The 18,248-nt window shown below is 37.8% G+C and overlaps 1 protein-coding gene across 1 annotated transcript; it reads left to right on the forward strand.

Annotated features, from left to right (window-relative positions):
* The first annotated feature begins 135 nt into the window (after window positions 1–135).
* LOC127449339 (putative helicase mov-10-B.1) lies at window positions 136–18,178 on the forward strand. Its single transcript, XM_051712698.1, has 22 exons — window positions 136–334; window positions 583–688; window positions 769–947; window positions 1,405–1,646; window positions 1,858–2,113; window positions 2,635–2,775; window positions 3,312–3,474; window positions 3,628–3,779; window positions 8,408–8,578; window positions 8,773–8,920; window positions 9,008–9,169; window positions 9,492–9,595; window positions 9,771–9,868; window positions 9,972–10,070; window positions 13,854–13,965; window positions 14,054–14,171; window positions 14,367–14,558; window positions 14,829–14,891; window positions 14,991–15,116; window positions 15,303–15,391; window positions 17,225–17,337; window positions 17,426–18,178. The coding sequence occupies exons 1-22, from the start codon at window positions 216–218 to the stop codon at window positions 17,482–17,484; spliced, it is 3,012 nt and encodes a 1,003-aa protein (XP_051568658.1). The 5' UTR covers window positions 136–215; the 3' UTR covers window positions 17,485–18,178.
* Window positions 18,179–18,248: the final 70 nt, after the last annotated feature.

The raw sequence follows: 18,248 nt of genomic DNA on the forward strand, positions 1-18,248 counted from the left end.
TTAGCGGACTGAGAAACAAATATATAAGGAGTGAGAAGTAATCAATGCACTTTAGTCTTGAAAAATTTCCAGCTGACTTTCGCTTATCGCTTAGTGTTGGTGTTTGTTGACGTTCCCTTGCTAGTTTCGATTCCGGTAGTCGCGTAAACCAAATAACATCGCCTAGGAATTGCCTAATCCCAAACATACTTCACTTACGCATAACCGACAGCACTATGCCCTCTCTCAAAGCATCATACGAAGTAGGACTTGATTTCCTAGAGTTTTTGGGGGAACGGATATCGAAAACTGACAAAAACGAGCTTCGAAAGATTTACAACTCAGAGTTTAAAAGGTTTGAATAAGTGACTAAAGCAGACATGTATTTACTGTGACCGACTGTTCATGTCTCGTCATACGGTTGTTAAATTTCACTTTGTTTGTACAAAAACCATACAAACTATGCTGACAATTTGTGTGTTAAGTTCTGTTTGACTTGTCTGTGTCATGTTATTCTGGTCCACATTGTAGAAAGGCTACCTACACATTCTTAAAGCAATAACTAAGTTGTAAGTGACTTTGTTAAATTTCTCTCTTTTTCAGGGATGGAAGGAAAGAACCCACATTTAACAGTGTGATCAATGCCTTAAAAGTGTGTAATAAAGCCAGCATAAAGCCTGGGAAAGTTATGTTTCATGGCAAACCAAGGGTGAGGTCAAATATTGAAATTTGGCATGTGATATTTGTGCTATTTCTGTCCTGCTCATCACAATTCTCCTGAACTGACAGGTGCGTGTGTACTACTGCGATCAGTGGAAGTCTTTCACACAGCAGAAAACCAGCAGGGTAACCCCAGACTCTTCCCCGGCCCCAGCATCTTCTTCCTCCTCTCCTCTGACCACTAACCCTGTCCTGACCCCGAAGAGAAAACTCGCATCAGAAATCCTCAGCAAACTCAGAGTGAAACGGTGAGGGAAGTAACTGACTGATCATTTGGGGGATATTTGTGGCTTTTAGTCCATGTCTATTAGCTTTGAGGCCATCTATATGAAAGTGTACTCCTGAATGAACTTTTAGCAGGTATACACATTTCAAATGGTCCTTCTCTTCAGTGAAAATGGACCAAAATGATTGTTGACTCATCTTGCACTCAGGGGCGTATACACATTTTTGTCCCATGAAGTGTTTTCAAGAAGAACAATGTCTTCTCCCTCTAATACCACCTGACAATTTTAGAAAAAGAGACAAGCCCTTTGATATATTCGATATATCCACCTACAAATGGCTCCCTTATAGTTGTCTCTGCATATTAAGTGATAATGTGATCACATGCTTTGGGTTGTTTATTGATACAGTTTTAAAGAGCCTCCCTTCTCAAAGGCACATGTTCCTTCTATAATTCAGTCACATGTGTCTCTCTTTTAGAGCTGAGCTCATCAAAGACAAAGGAGGTGTTGAAATAACCTCTGATCCTAAGGGCACCAAAGGGAAGGTGATGTTCAGTATAGAGGGGCTTGGAAAGCTGTTTGTGGTGAAGTTTCGTATCATAAATCAGGGCCAGAGCTGTGTCTACTTTAGCTACTACACAGCTCTGCACAGGATGCTCTGCTTCACTTTAGTGGATGAGAGGAGAGTAAATCGTGTTTGCCCTCTTCTCCTGTGTCCAGGTGAGGAGAATCCGGAGACTGTCAAATTCAAAGATCTATAACATTTGTTCAACATTTGTACACAGTACAATTTTGTAATCCTGACGGTTAATCATGATCTTAATTAATAAAAAAAAAAAAAATAAATAAAAAAAAACAATTTGAATAATAGATAGATAGATATACATAAAGCAAGATTTATTTTATTAACTTTTTTATTTCATCCAACTAGGTGAGAGTTATGTTGTGGAGGTGCATTACAAAGTCCAGCACAATGGACACTTTCCAGCCACCATGTACTTTGAGTTCTGCCCAGAGTCAGAGCCCCCAGGAACAGCTAAACCATTCTGCATCGTCCGGGAACTGGAGGCAGTGGTTCAGACCCAACTAGCTGCACAACTAGGCCCAGAGAGCCCATACAACCCCAAACAGAACAGACGATTCAGACCTAAGAACAGGATTGTAGAAGAAGGGGTACCACCTGAGAGGTTTGATTATCTATCTATCTATCTATCTATCTATCTATCTATCTGTCTGTCTGTCTGTCTGTCTGTCTATGTATCTGTCTATCTCTATTTATCTGTCTCACTCTTTTCTGTCTGTCTATCTATCTGTCTGTCCGTCACTTTTCTATCTATCTGTCATTCCATCCATCTGTCTATCTGTCTCTCATTCCATCTGTCTGCCTATCTGTCTGTCACTTTCTTTTCTGTCTGTCCATCCATCTATCTGTTTGTCACTCTTTTCTGTCTGTCTGTCTATCTGTCACTATTTCTTTTCTGTCTGTCTGTCCATTACTTAACGACTCTATCATAATTCATCTATATATTAATAAATTAGTAACCGAAAACTGTTGCTTTTGGACGATGCTGTATCAGCCTGTACAGATGTTTCAGTAGTTTCTAAGTCTGTGCATTGTACACTTAATGGAAGATCACTGCCTAAAATGTGTAAATGATTCAGTTTTGTAGAATTGTTCCTCTTTCCATTGCTTTTTTTTTTTTTTTAGTATCGTGACACACGCTCTGAAGCTTATGGTAAAGCTGAAGGAGTATAATTACCCAGCATACTTGAAGGAGTTGGCCAGACATAAACTGGAGGACTCTGAAGGCCTGTCCCCCTCATTAAGACAGCAACTTCCCAGAGTGAGGCAAGCATGCATGGACCTCTTTTAGGACACATGAAATAGTTTTGAATATTTGTTATCACTTTACATTAAGGTACTACTCGTTACTGCATTAGGTATCATGAACTAACAATTATCAATGGTTTTTTTACATGTACAGTATTATTTTTGATTAATGTTGATAGGTGTTCTTTAGGTGTTCCTAATGCATTTTCTAATGCTAATGTACACAACTTGTAAAAAATGCATTAGTGTGTAGAAATAAACATTTAACGAAGATTAATAAATTGTGTAAACGTGTTGTTCATTGTTAATGTTAATTCAAAAACTGATGATAAGAAATACAAACTTATTGTATAGTGTTACCAAAAATGTTACGATAAATGATTATTGCAAATTCGAAAATATTTTCACTCACACAAAAATGAATAAAATGTATGAATTAAGTAAATGAATAAAGAGCTGCTATGGACTTGCTGTGCACATCACAGCATTTTCTACTCATATACATACAGTTTTGTGGATCTGTGGTTTGATCATTGGTGTCTGTATGTTCTCAGGGGTGTGTTGGAGGCTCAGCTATGCATGAAGTACTATACTGTGCGCTTCCACCTCCTCCTCCACCTGGAGGAGATTCAGATGGAAGTGGATATCAAGAAGTATGACCTCCATGGCCAGGTCATGACCCTTGACAAAGCCAACAAAAAGCTGCTCATTCTCAAAGTGAGTGACAGGCATTTGTTACCATATTAATGCTGTAACATAATCAAGATGGGTTGAATACTTCATAATTTAATTTGTCTGATTGCTCGCTCGCTCTCTCTCTCTCTCTCTCTCTCTCTCTCTCTCTCTCTCTCTCTCTCTCTCTCATATCAGGTACCAGGGGTGGCAGAGAACAGACCATCTGTACTGAGAGGAGATCAACTAAATGTATGCGTATCAACGGACAAGGACCAGCCCATCACTGTCTACAGTGGCTACGTCCATCGTGTTGAGCTAGAGAGAGTTAAACTCGGCTTCTCCAAGAAGTAAGAGGTTTACCTGCAATCAGAAATTCTCAAAAATATAAGTGTTAACATGGCATTTAATATCCACAGATAGAAACCACATTGTTAAAACAAATAGTAACTACAATTAACATGTTTTTACAAATACATGTTGTTAGATAAACATTGAATGGTACAGATATTACAGCACACATATTACAATAAATGCATAAACTTAAAGAGAATATATACTGTATAGTACAGTACTATGCTAAAGTCTTAGGCACATAAGATGTTTCACAAAAACATTTGTCTTAAGATGGTTATTGGGCATCCTCCACCGCATTCCCCCCCACCCTGTTGACGTTTGCAGGAAGATGCATATGTAAACACTTTTAGTGGTAGACGTTGATATGAACACAGAGACGGTGTGCAACAGTGAAACCCATCCATGTAGCGCATGGTCATACAGTAACAATGTTCTGCTGACTGGCAGGGCCCAACCAAACGGTAAGCCCCGGGGCCTCGGAGTACCTTATTGCGGCCCTGAGTGTGCCAATTGGAAATATAAATTTTATACTCCCAAACATTCCTTTTACAAATAGAATTGAATAATAGATGTTAGAATAGAATAGAATAGAATCCTATCTGCCAACAACCAAGAAAAACTGTGTTCAGGTGTACCTAGGAGAATTGGTGCTGTTTTGAAGGCAAAGGTTTTCACACCAAATATTGATTTACAGTAGCTTTTTGTCATTATTTTTGAAGACATCCTCACTATGTGACATTTCTCTATATGTTTATAAATATCTCTATATGTTCTAAATACATACATATGAAATTTATGTTTATTGAAATATATATAAATATATATATATATATATATATTATTAAATTATATGAATTATATTAATATTTCTAAACTTTCTAGTAATAACAACAAAAGCAATAAAATATATATATATATATATATATATATATATATATATATTCCATTATATATACTGTATGTATATATTATTCACATTTTTTTATTTAAATTTACTTACAAAATAAATGAATAAATTATTTTAACCTATAACTTTCTAATAATAATGAAAACAACAACAACAACAACAAATATAGCTGCAAGTGGCAATCATCAGGTTCCAAGCACATGTGAAGAAATAAACAAAACAATCAGAATTGACAGAAATTATCCAGTGGATGCAAAATAATACAAATTGATAGAATATATCCTGCCTAAATTAAAATTGTTGAAAATTGGGTACTACATAAAGGCAGCATAAAATTAATCCATACGACTCAAGTGGTTGAATCCATATCTTCTGAAGCAAAATGATTCAGGAGCTATGGCCCAAAATGTGATTTTTGTTTGTTTTGTCTGAGTCAAATGAACAAATCCGGAAGTCTCTACTATGTTCTGGTGCAGAGATATGTGATTTGTTACTTGGTTGCTAGGGTAACCCCATCTGGTTCTTAGGCAGTTACCAAGGTGATACACAAAAGGCTCCTTTCTACCCTGAGTCAAATTAACGAAACCAGAAGTCTCTACGATGTTCTGGTGAAGAGATATGTTTTGTTACTTTTTTGCTAGGGTAACCCCTTCTGGTTGCTAGGCAATTAACAAGGTGATACTCAATTGGCTCCTTGCTACCCTGAGTCAAATTAACGAAATCGGAAGTGTCTACGATGTTCTGGTGCAGAGATATGTGATTTGTTACATGGTTGCTAGGGTAACCCCTTCTGGTTGCTAGGCAGTTACCAAGGTGATACTCAAAAGGCTCCTTGCTACCCTGAGACAAATGAATGAAACCGGAAGTCTCTTCATTTTTCTGGTGCAGAGAAATGTGATCTGTTACTTGGTTGCTAGGGTAACCCCATCTGTTTACTAGGAAATCACCAAGGTGATACTCAAAAGGCTCCTTGCTATCCTGAGTCAAATGAACGAAGTCGGAAGGCTCTACGTTGTTCTGGTGCAGAGATATGTGATTTGTTACTTGGTTGCTAGGGTAACCCCATCTGGTTGCTACGCAGTTACCAAGGTGATACTCAAAAGGCTCCTTACTACTGTGAGTCCAATGAATGAAATCAGAAGTCTCTATGATGTTCTGATCCTGAGATCCTCATCTAAGTATTTTGATTGGAAGTCAATGGGGTTTGGTTGCTTGGGTGCTCTAAATGGTTGCTAGGGCATGGCTAAGTAGTTTCCATGATGATACTTGAAGAATGATTGCTCATCCAAGTAAAACAAGCCAACTGTCATTTCTCTAGGATATTCTGATCCAAAGATATCACTCAGTCTTTTTGAATAGAAGTCAATGGGGCTGGTTGCTAGGGTACTCCAAATGGTTGCTAGGGCGTGGCTAAGTAGATTTTCAAGTGGATACATGAAGACTGATTGCTCACCCAAGTGAAACAAGCCAACTGTCATGTCTGTAGTCCATTCTGTTCCAAAAATTTCCCTCTCAGCCATTTTTAATGGAAGTCAATAGGGCTGCTTGCTAGGGTGCTCTAAATGGTTGCTAGGGCATGGCTAGACGGTGACCAGAGAGATTCTTATTGACTGATTACTAACCTGACTCAAAAGATCCAATCCCCATGTGTCTACAAAATTCTGTTCTGAAGATATCCTTCTGAGCCATGTTGAATGGAAGTCTATAGGGGTGGTTGCTAGGGTGCCGTAAATGGTCCAAGATGATACTTAAAGACTGATTGGTAGCCTGAGTGAAATGAGCCCACCCCTATGTCTCTACGACATTCTGATTGGGAGATATAATCCCACAAAATTCATTGTTTTGTCATAGTAGGAAAAAAACAATTGTTTTCATGGGCAAGAGCCTTGCCATTGTATGCCTATGGGGCATTTTTGGGCTGGTTTTAAGGCAGCATTTTACAGTTTTCGGACACAGCCATATAGAAATGACGCGAGACAGAAACAAGGATAATGGAAAAATAAACACATAATATAATTCCAGACATATGTAAACATATCCCTAAAACAATGTGACAGTTAATCATGTCTGGCAACTTGACAAATATGTTTTCAATATTTTTAGGATATGTAAAAATTAAGTCAGAAGACATTGTCAGTGTACCACGTCTCTTCAAATAAATTTATATGCATTCATACACTCATGAAAGCCTTAGATTTAAAAGGATTTCTTATCCTGTGGCTCCCTCTGGTGGACAAAAAAATAGTATTACAACTTTCATTGGTCAGTTGAAATGGCTGATTATTGAAAATTTGCTGTTAGCCCTCTGTTCATCATAAATCCATGAAATTTAGTATGATTCCTTAGAATGTCCTGTTTTCCATATTTACTCAAGATACAGGAATATTAGTCATAATGGGCCACACTAGTCAAATATATCGGATTGTATCTTCCAGACGATTTAATGGATTGAAATACTTTTGATAACTTTGTGCCTGCATGGTCTAGCGCTGACATGGGCCATGTTTGGTGAAGATCTGATTAACGCCCTAGGAGGAGTTAGAAAAAGTAGGGTTTTCAGTAAATTAGAATGGCAGAAACATTTTATAAAATGAAATAAAACTGAGATATACATTTTGTAGGACTTGACGCAAGGATTTAGAGGTAAAAAGCATTTTGATTTTAATGTGCTCTGATGCCGAGTAATTAGAAAAAACATAAATGTTTTTGTTATAGTGCCACCTTGTGGCCGATTCTCACAAAACATGGTACACAGCCTCATTTTGACACTGTGTATGAATATCTCAAGTTTCGTAATGGCCGGCCATTCAGATTTGATGTTATTAGCTGCTGAAATTTGATTGGCTGCTGGCAGCCATGTTTGTTGATTTTTCCAAATGATATTTGAGAGATATGTTAGCCTTTGGGCCATAGAAGATGCAAACCAATATTCAACATCATTGATCATACAGCTGCGGCGTTATGAGTGTTTTTCAGTTGTAGCGCCCCCTATAGGCAGAATTTGACACAACTTGGCGTGCAGCCTCAGAATGTCGTGTTGTCTATGTGTATCTAGTTTCGCTAAGTTTGGACTTTTAGTTTGGTAGATATAGGTCAATTTCGATTACATGGACGATGCCTGACCCGTTCGTTGGCTTATATCTTCGTAACGCTTCAACGAAATGAAATTCTTATGATAATTTTTTGTCAGGAGTTTCCATAGATGATGAATAAATGTCGTGCGAATCGGACATAACGGCCTTGGAGGAGTTCAAAAAAGTACATTTTCCCGTAAATTCAAAATGGCGGAAAAATGTTATAGACTGAAATTAAATTGGATATATAGTAGTCCTTGTCCTTGTCCTTGACTCAAGCATTCAGAGGAAACAAGAATTTTGATCCTAGATCTTATGGTTCCAGAGTTATGACCACAAATATGCTTATTATAGCGCCACCTAGTGTCCGACGGGTGTGTGTGTGGGTGCCTGAGTAGTGGGGGGGATTTCTGACCATCTCACCAAGTTTGGTGTCTCTGCGACTTACGGTCTCTGACGCCCAGACACTTTTAAGGCAGAAAAAGAATAATAAGTAATAAACAGAAAATCAGTACAAATACAATAGTGTTCCTGCACCTTCGGTTCTTGGACCCCTAATAAAAAGTTATTCTTTGAAAAAAAATCTTATCTGAACTCTTATTATTTTGGTTCCTTCTTTGTTCTGTCACTATGTTTGTAGGCTTCTCCAGAGGTTTGTTAATAACATGAAGTTTGATGTGGAGTTCAACATTAATCGCTTCCCCATAAAGCTTCAGCACAGAGCAGTGGAGCTCGCTGTCCAGCATGGACTGGGAGATGTGCTGTTCCCCTCTGATAATGGCAACAAAAACTATACACTGCCACACATCAGGTCAACACACACACACACACACACACACACACACACACACACACACACACACACACACACACACTGTAACACCTCTGCTGCATGTGCACAGACAAAGTATGAACAAACATGCACATTTCCTCTATGATTTCTTTTTAATCTCCACTGTATCTCTAACAAACTGGCCTTAAAATCTTACTGTGTTTGTCCTACAGAATGTTCAACAAGTGTTTAGAGAACAACCCTGAGCAGAAGGCAGCAGTGCAGCACATTGTGTTGGGCACGTCCAAACCAGCACCATACTTGATCTTTGGACCTCCTGGCACAGGCAAAACTGTCACATTGGTGGAAGCCATAATGCAGGCAAATATATTCAGGGTGACCAGTTTATTGCTGTGTTCATTGCAACCTCAAACCCATGTGACTTTTATGTTGATTTGTGTGTACTAGGTGAACAAATCTGTTGTCAACGGCCACATCCTGGCCTGTGCTCCCTCAAACAGTGCATGTGATCTGTTGTGTGAGAGGTTATTAGGATACGTCGATGCCCATCGCCTGTATCGTCTCTATGCCCCCAGTAGAGACCCTCGTACTCTACCAAAGAAACTGCTGGTAAGACATTGGGGTATGTTCGATATGACAAACAAAAAAAACACATTTTGTAGTATGGAGTATGTGTTCTGTGCACAAATGTTCTGTATGCTTGTAAATCTTGCATGACCTAAAACGTGTGCCAAAACGTGCAGTGTACAATACTGCACTACCCGCATTGTAATGTGCTTGACTTGACATTCCGTCAAGTAAAATGGGTTACAGATGCAGTTTCCTCTTGACTTAAACATAAATGTCTCTCTGACTGGCGCGCGCACACACACACACACACACAAATTTACATAAAAGAAACTAAGTATTTCAGAATATATATTCACGACAGAAACACAGTAACTGGAATGATGCTCAGGACAGCTTCTACCTCCCATCTAGAGAAGTGATAATGGACTTCACAGTCGTCGTGGTTACCTTGGTCACCGCTGGAAGGTACTACAATGTCATTCCTAACTAATTCACCTCCTGAATCTTGGTTCACAACCATCCAACTTGTGGACAGTACTGTAATAGTCCTGTCATATTACCTGTCAGGTAACTTTGTGCTGCTCTACAGCAACTTCTGTGCTGATGGCAAGAAATGAATGTCTTAGTGTGTTTTATTCAGGCTTGTGTCAGGAGGCATTGCTAAGGGTCACTTCACACACATCTTTATAGATGAGGCTGGACAAGCTGTGGAGCCCGAGAGTATCATCGCGATTGCGGGTAAATGAGGAAGGGTTGGGGTCTGTGAGGAGAGAATGAAAACATGAATCAAACCAAGAGATTGTTTCTTTCTTCATTGCCCTCTCTCTTCTATCTTTCCCAGGTTTGCTTGACCCTGTGAAGGGCCAGCTGGTTCTGGCTGGAGACCCACAGCAGCTGGGCCCTGTATTGAGATCTCCATTGGCACAACTACATGGACTGGGTACTGAGATGTTACATAGCAGCATTTCATGATTTGGTTATTTTTTTTCTGGTTTTCTTTATTTTTCTTCCTTGTATTTTATCTTGAACAACCCCACCCACCCACCTACACACACATATTATCTGCTGAAAAGACCAGCATATTTGATCATCAGCATTTGTTGTGTTTTGGATGCTGGTCTTCAACATGGGAGGCTGGGGTGCATGTGTAGGCTTCTTAACTAGCTTAATCTGTAAGATTTCCTTGTTATGAATAACTGCATTGCTATGCTGGCCCGCCCGCTATACCAGTACAAACCAGCACTCACCAACATAAACCAGTAGTGGTCGACCGATATGGGTTTTTCATTGGCTGATGCTGATACCGACATCAAGAGAGCAGGATGGCCGAAATAAATGCAGATAAATATAGGCTAATATAATTTAACAACAGAAAAGCAGATGTACAGAAAATTTATATATTGAAACAAGCACTTATTTAACAACATAAACCAGTAGTTGTCGACCGATAATGTTTTTCAGTGGATGATGCCAATACTGATATCCAGAGAGCAGGATGGCTGAAATAAATGCCAATCAACAGAGGCTAATACAGTTTAACAACAGAAAATCAGATGTACACAAAATTTCTAAATTGAAACAAGCACTTATTTAACAACATAAACCAGTAGTTGTTGACCAATATGGGTTTTTCAATGGCTGATGCAAATACTGATATCTAGAGAGCAGGATGGCCGAAATAAATGCAGATCAACAGAGGCTAATACAATTTAACAACAGCATATCAGATGTACACAAAATTTCTAAAGTGTAACAAGCACGCATTTTACAACATAAACCAGTAGTGGTCGACCGATAGGGGTTTTTCAATGGCTGATACCGATATATGGAGAGCAGGATGGCCGATATATATTGTAAATGCAGATAAACATAGGCTAATACAATTTAACAACAGCAAATCAGATGGACAGAACATTTCTAAAGTAAATCAAGCACTTATTTTACAACATAAACCTGTAGTTGTTGATCGATATGGGTTTTTCAATGGCCGATGACAATACCGATATCTAGAAAGCAGGATGGCCAAAATAAATGCCGATCAACAGAGGATAATACAATTTAACTACAGATATTCAGATGTATAAAACATTTCTAAAGTGAAACAAGCACTTATTTTACAACATAAATCAGTAGTGTTGGACCGATAGGGATTTTTCAATGGCTGATGCCGATACAAGTATCTGAAGAGCAGTATGGCCAATATACAGGTGCATCTCAATGAATTAGAATGTCGTGGAAAAGTTCATTTATTTCAGTAATTCAACTCAAATTGTGAAACTCGTGTATTAAATAAATTCAGTGCACACAGACTGAAGTAGTTTAAGTCTTTGGTTCTTTTAATTGTGATGATTTTGGCTCACATTTAACAAAAACCCACCAATTTACTATCTCAAAAAATTAGAATACATCATAAGACCAATAAAAAAAAAAACATTTTTAGTGAATTGTTGGCCTTCTGGAAAGTATGTTCATTTACTGTATATGTACTCAATACTTGGTAGGGGCTCCTTTTGCTTTAATTACTGCCTCAATTCGGCGTGGCATGGAGGTGATAAGTTTGTGGCACTGCTGAGGTGGTATGGAAGCCCAGGTTTCTTTGACAGTGGCCTTCAGCTCATCTGCATCTGTCTCTTGTTTCTCATTTTCCTCTTGACAATACCCCATAGATTCTCTATGGGGTTCAGGTCTGGTGAGTTTGCTGGCCAGTCAAGCACACCAACACCATGGTATTTAACCAACTTTTGGTGCTTTTGGCAGTGTGGGCAGGTGCCAAATCCTGCTGGAAAATGAAATCAGCATCTTTAAAAAGCTGGTCAGCAGAAGGAAGCATGAAGTGTTCCAAAATTTCTTGGTAAACGGGTGCAGTGACTTTGGTTTTCAAAAAACACAATGGACCAACACCAGCAGATGACATTGCACCCCAAATCATCACAGACTGTGGAAACTTAACACTGGACTTCAAGCAACTTGGGCTATGAGCTTCTCCACCCTTCCTCCAGACTCTAGGACTTTGGTTTCCAAATGAAATACAAAACTTGCTCTCATCTGAAAAGAGGACTTTGGACCACTGGGCAACAGTCCAGTTCTTCTTCTCCTTAGCCCAGGTAAGACGCCTCTGACGTTGTCTGTGGTTCAGGAGTGGCTTAACAAGAGGAATACGACAACTGTAGCCAAATTCCTTGACATGTCTGTGTGTGGTGGCTCTTGATGCCTTGACCCCAGCCTCAGTCCATTCCTTGTGAAGTTCACCCAAATTCTTGAATCGATTTTACTTGACAATCCTCATAAGGCTGCGGTTCTCTCGGTTGGTTGTGCATCTTTTTCTTCCACACTTTTTCCTTCCACTCAACTTTCTGTTAACATGCTTGGATACAGCACTCTGTGAACAGCCAGCTTCTTTGGCAATGAATGTTTGTGGCTTACCCTCCTTGTGAAGGGTGTCAATGATTGTCTTCTGGACAACTGTCAGATCAGCAGTCTTCCCCATGATTGTGTAGCCTAGTGAACCAAACTGAGAGACCATTTTGAAGGCTCAGGAAACCTTTGCAAGTGTTTTGAGTTGATTAGCTGATTGGCATGTCACCATATTCTAATTTGTTGAGATAGTGAATTGGTGGGCTTTTGTTAAATGTGAGCCAAAATCATCACAATTAAAAGAACCAAAGACTTAAACTACTTCAGTCTGTGTGCATTGAATTTATTTAATACACGAGTTTCACAATTTGAGTTGAATTATTGAAATAAATGAACTTTTCCACGACATTCTAATTTATTGAGATGCACCTGTATATGCAGATAAACCTAGGCTAATACAATTTAACAACAGCATATCAGATGTACACAAAATTTCTAATGTGAAACAAGCACTTATTTTATGCAATGTTTACTGGAGTGCATAAACTTGAAAAGAAAATCCTTGAAAACAAAAACTGTTGAGTATCCATTGACAAATGTATTGTTCTATTTTGGAACTGACTCAAGGGAAAGTTAACACTTCTATTTATCGGCCAAGCAAACACGGTTATCAGTTACCAATGCCAAATATCGGATGATTAATCGGCCTGGCCAATATATTGGTCGATCAGTGTAAACCAGCATAGATAATTCTTACTCGTATAAGCTGGTCTTTTCGACAATGTTATGCTCCTTAAGACTGCCCCATTCGTTGACTCAAAAGAAAGATTTGCTTAAAAATCAGAAATTCCTATGGTTTGCATACATGTTTTACTCAGCACAAGAGCAGAATTCAGCTGATGAGAGATTTTACAAGAAAACTAAAGAAACGATAGAAATTTTTGAGACTTTTGAACGATTTTGAACATTTTATCGATTTCCATGACTTTTCTAGGTCTAAAAATCACAACTTTAAAATTCCTTGAGTGAATATGACATAAAACATTTGGGTCATATTTCATTGTGAAATGAACAATATCAATCAATCTATCTATCTAATCTATCTATCTTATCTATCTATCTATCTAATCTATAATTTTATTTATTTTTTATTATTTTTTTTTTACATAAAAACAATTAGGCCCAATTTTAGAACCATTAAGATATTTGCATTGTGACATTTTTCTGGCAGTTGAGCACATTTAAACCATCTTATTTTTATTTATTTATTTGGGGGTAAAATATGAACCCAATTCTTGGCAGATTTGTGAAATTCACCCATTTGGATGTTCTTTGCTTTTGATACCTACTTCGTTTTGGTTTGACACAGGGCAATCACTCCTAGAGAGGCTTATGACACAGAACACTCTCTATCAGAAGATCCAGGATGGTAACCCTAGATATGACACTCGCTTTGTCACAAAGCTTCTACGCAACTACAGGTGCTGGACTTTTCTCCCGTCATTTCGTTGTGTAAGAAGTGCTGAGCAGTCACTTATGTCCAGTTCTCATCTCCTTACCCCATCCCAGGTCTCATCCCGCCATCCTCAAGATCCCCAACGAGCTTTTCTATGAGAATGAACTGCAGGTGTTTGCGAACCAGATGGAGCGAGAGGCCTTCTGTCGCTGGGAGCATCTTCCTAAGAATGTACTTTGTCCTTTAAGTAGTCAGTCTGCCCAAAATATACTGAATATACTCTTTAAGTGGCTAAACCAGTGTTATCTGGTGTTACTAGTGTTACACAGAGTTATCTATGCTGCTTTTGTGCATAATCGGTGCATAGATCTGAGTACGTGTCACTGTTCAGAATAGAATCTATTTTCTTGTTTCTCCGATAAACAGGGATTTCCTGTGGTATTTCATGGAGTGATGGGGAAAGATGAAAGAGAGGCCAACAGTCCATCATTCTTCAACGTGACCGAGATTGAGGTCATCGTCAGCTACCTTAACAAACTCATGCATACGCAGGGCAAGAAGGGGCTTCCCAAACTTACCACCAATGACATCGGCATTATCGCCCCTTACAGGAAGCAGGCAAGATTGCAAATGCATTTCTTTACTTGTAACAAATGCTGATAACTGTTCAAAGCCTTGGTATTCAAATGTGATGTCCTAAAAACCACCCAAAACACCCTAGCAACATAGCGGCAACATTTACATTAACAAGCGGCATGCACATTTTCACAAAATGTGAAAATAATCTTATTTTTAGTCTTCTCTCCCAAGTGTACCTTTTAATAAAAGTGGCAAAAGGACAAAAATAAAAGGTAAAAAACAAAAATTAAATCCTAACTTCATCCACAGGTGGAGAAGGTTCGGAAAGCTCTGAACACTGTGTCAGAATTGAGCAAGTGGAAAGACATCAAGGTTGGCCTGTGAATTTTTTTTCTTTTTCTTTCCACTCTAAACAAACTCTCTGAGCTCAAGGTGAGTCATTTATGCTATTTCATTATTTTGTTCTTGTAGGTGGGGTCAGTGGAAGAGTTCCAGGGTCAGGAGAGGAAAGTCATCATAGTGTCCACCGTCCGCAGCAGCATCAACTACGTCAAGATGGACCAAGACTTCAACATTGGCTTCCTCTCAAGTCATAAGGTAATCAAGTTAAATGTATGGTTGAATAAGAGCTACTGGTTGGCATTTATGGAATTAGATACCAGATTTGTTTTTAGCCACAGAAGTAAATCTCAGAGACAAAAGGAGAGGAAGTTCTTCTAAAAAATTTGGTCTAAGATTAGAGAAATCATGGCATCCTGTAACAACCCCTACTGTTACCCACAGAGGTTTAATGTGGCCATGACTAGAGCCAAAGCCTTGCTCATTGTGGTGGGAAACCCAGTCATACTAAGCAAGGACCCTACTTGGCAGAGGTAAGACCTTAGAGTTAACTATCGTTCACCCAAAAATACAAATTTTGTCATTGTTTACTCACCCTCATGTCATTCCAAACCTGTATGACTTTCTATCCTCTGTGCAGGGATATAAACGTCTCACCTTTCGGCTAAAGTAATTTTTTTTTAAGTTAATTTGCATGCAATTACAAAGAATGGGAACTAGAGGTTTCAATCTTCAAAAGAGGATGCAAAATCACCAAAATAGTATAAAAAATCTTCCGAAACATGTGTAATTATGCACATAAAGTCTAAAACTCACTGTATACTTTGGGCTAAAGTGCTTTGACTTTTTGGGTACGACAGAAATATATTTCCGATGCTTACACACTTCTCTCCAAAGCACTGTGTCAGAGTCAAGTCAACATATAAAACAATTGTGAATAAACAGTTTATTGCTACTCAGTTCTGGTTTATTTCATAAAAAATAAAAAAAATCTCTTACCCAGAGTTTCCACAACTTAGTGATTTGTGATGGAACAACAGTGGGTTTGTGAGATTGTGGCAATAACAAATTCAATTGTTTAAAATGTACTGTATTATTAAAAATTGTATACAATTTAAAATAATCAAAACAATATATATAAAGATACACAAATTATTTATTAACAAATAAATTATTTAAAAATATATTTTAAGATTTCAGCATTTCAATTTCATAACATAATTCCATCAAATTAAATGGAGTAATCTTTAATCAAATAAAAAACTAAATATTTTAAGTTTTATTAATATTTTTTTTTTAAACGTTACACAGTTCAGTTTGATGGAATTTTGTTATCAAATTGAAATGCATAATTCTTAAAAAATAGGCTAAATAATTTTTTTTTTCCAGTGCAAGGTTCCCACACTTTTTGACCAATACATTTTTGAGACTTTTCCATGACCATTCCAGGCGTTTGTGATTACGGTATCCAGATTTGTAAAAATAATTTTGATTCAGACTGATTTGCTAATGAATCATTTAGACCAATTTAGGAACCATTTAAGCTAATTCGTTTAAGAACAGACTCGAATGAACGATTCACTAACCAATAGGACATCACTATGGCTTGCAAGCATTTCTTACTGTACACAAGAAAAATATCTTACTCATGGAATGTTTTACAGCAAAGAAAAATGAGAAAAATATATACTATATTTCTATCAGGAAGAATTGCAGACTTGAGTAAAATTTAAGATGACATTTATTTGATGAATATAAAACAGAAATGTAATGTCTCTTTGGCGTAAGCCCCGTCTGGCAGTCCGAAGAAGTTGTACTCGGAACTGTCATATCCTGCCGGAGATAGGAGGCAGGGGCGAGGAGCCTACCCCCGTGCAGGACAGGACTCAACTGGTGGTGGTGGGGTGGTGGAGGTTGGCACGTTAGCGCACTGAAACAGCAATGTGATTGTGAGCAGACATATAAAGCATTAGCTTACATGTGATTAGCTAGGAGTTACCTAGCTAATGGTACGATGATGTACAGCTGCTAGTCTTCCCGCTAGAACTACGCTGCGCTTACATTTACTCTAGAAATTTCCATGACTTTTCAGATTTTATTTATTTATAAAAATTCGCTGATTTTTCCAGGTTTTCCCTGATCGTGGGAACCTTGAAACAGGTTTATTAAAATGTAAAAATAAGAAAAATAACAATGTAATATACATTTTCATATCTAATATAATCCCGTATTTCATAAGTGAACATGCAAATATGTTTTGACATTCAATTGTACACTCAGTACAGCTGACAAAAAAGGTTGGGAACCCATGCCCAACCCATTAATGTATTTTCTACTTTTTACCATGGTTTATTTGTGTGTCTCAGGTTTATCCGATACTGTGAACATGAGCAGGGCTATACTGGTTTTGACTACAAAGATGCTGAAGGGGAAGAGGATGTGGTCACTCGGCTGGCATCTTTAAAAATCACTTCAGATGGTACGCAGCCTTACACAATACATCCAGATTTCAAGTGTAACTATATTATGTGCTCACATGACTTGACTTGTGTGTGTTTCTTATATAGATGTGGATGAGAGCCCTTTACAGCAGCACGTGCACCCAGAGTGGAGAGGAGAACAATGAGGACTATCAAAAATCAATTTTGTGTGAACTTTCCCCTTTAAGATACAACGGGAATTTTTTATTTTTATAGGGAAGTACAGTATTGGCATTCCACTATGACTCATCTTTACACATTTATAGCAGCAAATTAAAAAATGCTAAGAATATTCTATTTACAATTCAACCAGTGAATGTAAATATTACTGCTTTGAGTGATTTTAGCACTTATGCAACCCAATATGGATTACAGAACACAGTTATTTCTTTCAGTAGATGCTGCTATACAGTAAATATATCTTTAACGCTTTGTCTTCCATTGAATCAGCTACATATTTCTATAAACATTTTAGAAAAATCAATGAATACCGAAATGAGTGTAATGAACTTTTGGAATCAAGTATTACAAAGGAGATGGTACACACCGTACGCATATAAATTGATCATAAATCATGCATTTCAATATTATCCTGTTTTAATTTGTTTATGTTGAACTGAATCTGATTAGGTTTACTTATTTCAAATGCCTTACAAAAGGTACACACCATTCGCATATAAATTGATCATATATCGTGCATTTCAATATTAATCTGTTTTATTTATTTAATTTCTACTGAATTGAATCTGATTAGTTTTACTTATTTCAAATGCTTCTTAGCACTTTATTGGAAAGTATTAGTTTCTCTATCAAAATGAATATTAAAAAATCTAAATGAAACTGTGTCTGTCATCAGTTATTACAAATGTAGGCATTATCTTTAGCTTTTGAGATTTGTTTTTGATAAACC

This window comes from Myxocyprinus asiaticus, chromosome 12 (assembly GCF_019703515.2).
Source record: "Myxocyprinus asiaticus isolate MX2 ecotype Aquarium Trade chromosome 12, UBuf_Myxa_2, whole genome shotgun sequence".
Taxonomy (NCBI): domain Eukaryota; kingdom Metazoa; phylum Chordata; class Actinopteri; order Cypriniformes; family Catostomidae; genus Myxocyprinus; species Myxocyprinus asiaticus.